Source organism: Anastrepha obliqua, chromosome 3 (genome assembly GCF_027943255.1).
Source record: "Anastrepha obliqua isolate idAnaObli1 chromosome 3, idAnaObli1_1.0, whole genome shotgun sequence".
Classification (NCBI taxonomy): Eukaryota; Metazoa; Arthropoda; class Insecta; order Diptera; family Tephritidae; genus Anastrepha; species Anastrepha obliqua.
The window spans coordinates 78,489,598-78,493,354 of NC_072894.1; the positions used below are offsets into that span (position 1 = coordinate 78,489,598).

General features: G+C 38.6%; 1 protein-coding gene across 1 annotated transcript; it reads left to right on the forward strand.

Moving 5' to 3' along the window:
• The first annotated feature begins 1,790 nt into the window (after window positions 1-1,790).
• LOC129241158 (elongation of very long chain fatty acids protein F-like) lies at window positions 1,791-2,928 on the forward strand. The gene is made up of 3 exons (XM_054877348.1): window positions 1,791-1,933; window positions 1,989-2,173; window positions 2,249-2,928. The coding sequence occupies exons 1-3, from the start codon at window positions 1,801-1,803 to the stop codon at window positions 2,831-2,833; spliced, it is 903 nt and encodes a 300-aa protein (XP_054733323.1). The 5' UTR covers window positions 1,791-1,800; the 3' UTR covers window positions 2,834-2,928.
• Window positions 2,929-3,757: the final 829 nt, after the last annotated feature.

Genomic DNA, 3,757 nt, shown 5'->3' on the forward strand with positions numbered 1-3,757 from the left:
CTTGCGTTAGCTACTCAAAGGAAGGTTATAAGTTATGCCCCTAACAAAAAGTAAGGTTTTTTCGGAGTTCTGTCCACTATTCCGACACGTGGATTATCGAGAACTAGGTTATATCGAAACTAACATATATATATATATATATATATATATATATAAAGGGTTTTTCAATAAGGGCGGGTAGATGTGCAGAATGTCAATCGTGGCGTTTGCTGTGTGGCACGTAGCGCCGTTCTGCTGGAACCACAGGTCGTCTAGGTCTATATGGTTCAATATGGGCCATAAGAAATTGGTTATCATGTGTAGCGCTCGCTGTTGACGGTGACCGCCTCACCAAGGACGTTTTCAAAAAAGTACGGACCAATGACGCCACCGGCCCAAAATCCACACCAAACGGTAACTTTCTGAGGATGCATTATCACCTGGTGAACCTCGTGTGGATTGGTGTCGACCCATATACGGCAATTTTGTTTGATAACACAGCCATTCATCCAAAAGTGCGCCTCGTCACCAAAGATGATTTTTCGCCCAAAACTGGGGTTCTCTTCCAAACGATTCGAAGCCCAGTCAGCGAACAAACGGCGTTGTCTATGGTCATCAACTTTGAGCTCCTGGGTCAGTTGGATCTTGTACGGGTGTAGGCCCAAGTCCCGACGCAAAATTCGCCAAGTTGAAGTCTGCGAAAGGCCAAGTTCTTGTGCACGGCGAAGAATAGACTGCCTCGGGTTCTGCTGTACACTTTCACGGACCGTGGCAATGTTCTCGGCTGATCTTGCATTCCTTGAACGTACGGGTGTTGGCTGATTGTTTACTGACCCGGTCGTCTCAAATTTGGTCACCAAACGTGGAAGAGTCGACTTTGAAGGGCCACCACGTCTACCGAAAAATGGGCGCAATGCGCGCAAAGTTTGCGTTAATGAACACTCATTTTGATAATAAAGTTTTATCATTTGAACCTGCTGTTCAATCGTGTAACTTGCCATGATGATTTGGCATAAACAACTGAATAATAAACAAAAGATTTGACAGATGTGGCCAAAACAAAATGGCTGCCACAGGGCGCCAAAATCGACCCGCGCCATTTAAAAAACCCCTTATATTTATATATATATATATAAATATTTGGCGCCTACACCCTTTTTGAGTGTTCGGCCGAGCTCCTCCTCCTATTTGTAGTGTTCGTCTTTAATGTTGTCCCACAAATGGAGGGACCTACAGTTTCAAGCCGACTCCGAACGGCAAATATTTTTTTTATGAGGAGCAGAAATAAACTCGGAGGTTTGCCATTGCCTGCCGAGGGGCGACCGCTATTAGAAAAAACTTTTTCTTAATTTTGGTGCTTCACCGAGATACGAACCTACGTTCTCTCTGTGAATTCCGAACGGTAGTCACGCACCAACCCATTCGGCTACGGCGGCCGATTAACGCATACTCCGTCGAAATTTGAGCTCCGAATACAATAAACTCATCTTAGGGCATCGTTGGGTAAAATTAACTAGCTGCGAAGAGAAAGCAATGATAAAGAGCTCATTGAGTTCTTAGTTCTCAGTTCCCTGCAGGGTATACTTATAAGTAGATCGGAAGTGTATATAAAGTGAGCCTACACTATAAAGAAACAAAAAGAAATAGACATATGTAGCTATGTAAGAATTCAAATGACAATACGACATGGTCGTATAAGGACAAGCTTAAGAAATATGCAGTTGACGCATGGAAATATATTTGAAAAACATGATATGCTAATTCAACCCATTTCTATGTGTACGTGCTTATTTCTATTTCGATCTAAAACAAGTTAGAGTAATGTCTTCAGGTTTTTATTGTGAACTATCGCTCGTACAACAAAGTCGTTTTTATCGAAGTACTATAAAAATCATGGTTGGCATCATAAGGAATATCTACGACTTTTTAACAAGTCCTGCTAAAACATATGAGGGTAATTACACTTTATAAATACAATTCTACATAGTATTACACATAATTTATTATAGGATACAAATATTTGCCATTCCATGGAGCATTATGGCCGATGATAGCTATCAATGTTTCATTTGCACTTTTCGCCTTTCGGATAGGACCATGGCTTATGCGAAATCGTGAGCCATTCAATTTAAAGCGCGTGATTATGATTTACAATATTTTTCAAATAATTTTCAACGCAGCAATGGTCTTTATGGTAACAACGAAGTTTGCTACAGTCCAAATAACTTATTAATTTAATCATTTAAAAAAATTAATTACATGTACATAGAGCAGCTATTTAATCACCTCGTACTTGGAGCTGCCAAAGGGACTTGGCTGCATAGAGCAAGTTAGCTATGATCATCCGGTGAAAAGCTTCGAAATATTTTGTGGATTTCTATATCTCAGCAACAAGGTTCTTGACTACCTGGAAACGATATTTTTCGTATTACGCAAGAGTTACAAACAAATTTCGATTCTACATGTCTATCATCACATTATGATGACCTCTTGCATAGTCCTACATCTCCGGCACCAAGGTACAGGCGGTCATTGGGTAACAATAGCTCTACTGAACACCTTGGTTCACACAGTAATGTACGTTTATTATTTACTGAGTTCCATTAATCCAAATATGAAGAAGTCATTGTGGTGGAAAAAGTATATCACACAAATTCAACTAATACAATTCATACTTGTTTTTTTTCATCAATTGTGGCCATTGTTGTTTGTGCCTGATTGTAAATTTCCGAGAATTTGGCTTTATATTGCTGTGTTACAAGCCATAACTATGATTTGTATGTTTAGTAATTTCTATATTAAGACGTACTTGAGAAAACCAAAAGCCAAAAAAATCGCAGACAAAAAATTATAATCCATGCGTGAAAAATGTAATGCAAAATCAATATTAGATTTAGAGTTTTCCTTTACTTAGGAAACTATTAGACATTTTTATATTTTCGCACATAATAAAACGCAATTTATTAAAATTTTTATTTAAAAAATGAGTTTAAAGTATATGAATTCAAGCGACTGGTTGCTACATTGGATCGAATCGAATAAAATAAGAGGCGTTTTTGTGGAACTTTCAGATTAATTTCTGAACGAGAAAAGGAAATATAATATTTTCGAACATACAGTTGTCTAATAGAAACGTGTCCTGCAAAACTCAAACTTAGAGTTCCGTTATAAAACAAAAGCAAATGCTGCTAAAAAGGCGTACGCTTTTCGCAATACGCGTTGTGCAATTTATTAGTTTTGTGAGAAATTCAGAAAGCGTACTTTGTTGTTACAAAATGAGTTCCGCGTTCCGTATCTGCAGCCAAACATTTGAAGAAGTCGAATTTGTTCAAAAGGAAAATTGGTGTAATGTATCCACAGACACGATTCAAGGACGTTTACGTGCAGAAGACCTTAAATTCCGGAGCATATTAAAAACCGCTACCCTCATTCTCACACATTGAAAACAGACTTGCATGGGTTCAGGCAAATTCAGAACGGAATTGGGTAAAGGTAAAATGCACGCATGAATCTCCCTTTCGAGCGAATATTTGCATATATCGGTTCAAGTGTACTGCTGATAAACAACAACAATACGAATTTCTCCGAAAAAGGATTCGGCCGCATTTTTGTGTTGACCGTCAATTCCAATGCAGTTTTGATAAATAAAATTTACCGAAAATCATTATTACCGCCAGCCGCGAAGATGTCTGGAAGAACTAATCAACCTTGGATTTTACGAAAAGACTAGCAACAAAACCGAAGGTGTGGAACCTATTGAAAATGTTGCGGCCATAGT

What these genes read in the sequence shown, in the direction of transcription:
- LOC129241158 (XM_054877348.1), top strand. Translation starts at nt 1,801, where the DNA reads ATGTCTTCAGGTTTTTATTGTGAACTATCGCTCGTACAACAAAGTCGT. An exon ending in TCCTGCTAAAACATATGAGG is followed by an intron (nt 1,934 to 1,988) that starts GTAATTACACTT and finishes AATTTATTATAG; the next exon opens with GATACAAATATTTGCCATTC. An exon ending in ACGCAGCAATGGTCTTTATG is followed by an intron (nt 2,174 to 2,248) that starts GTAACAACGAAG and finishes ACATGTACATAG; the next exon opens with AGCAGCTATTTAATCACCTC.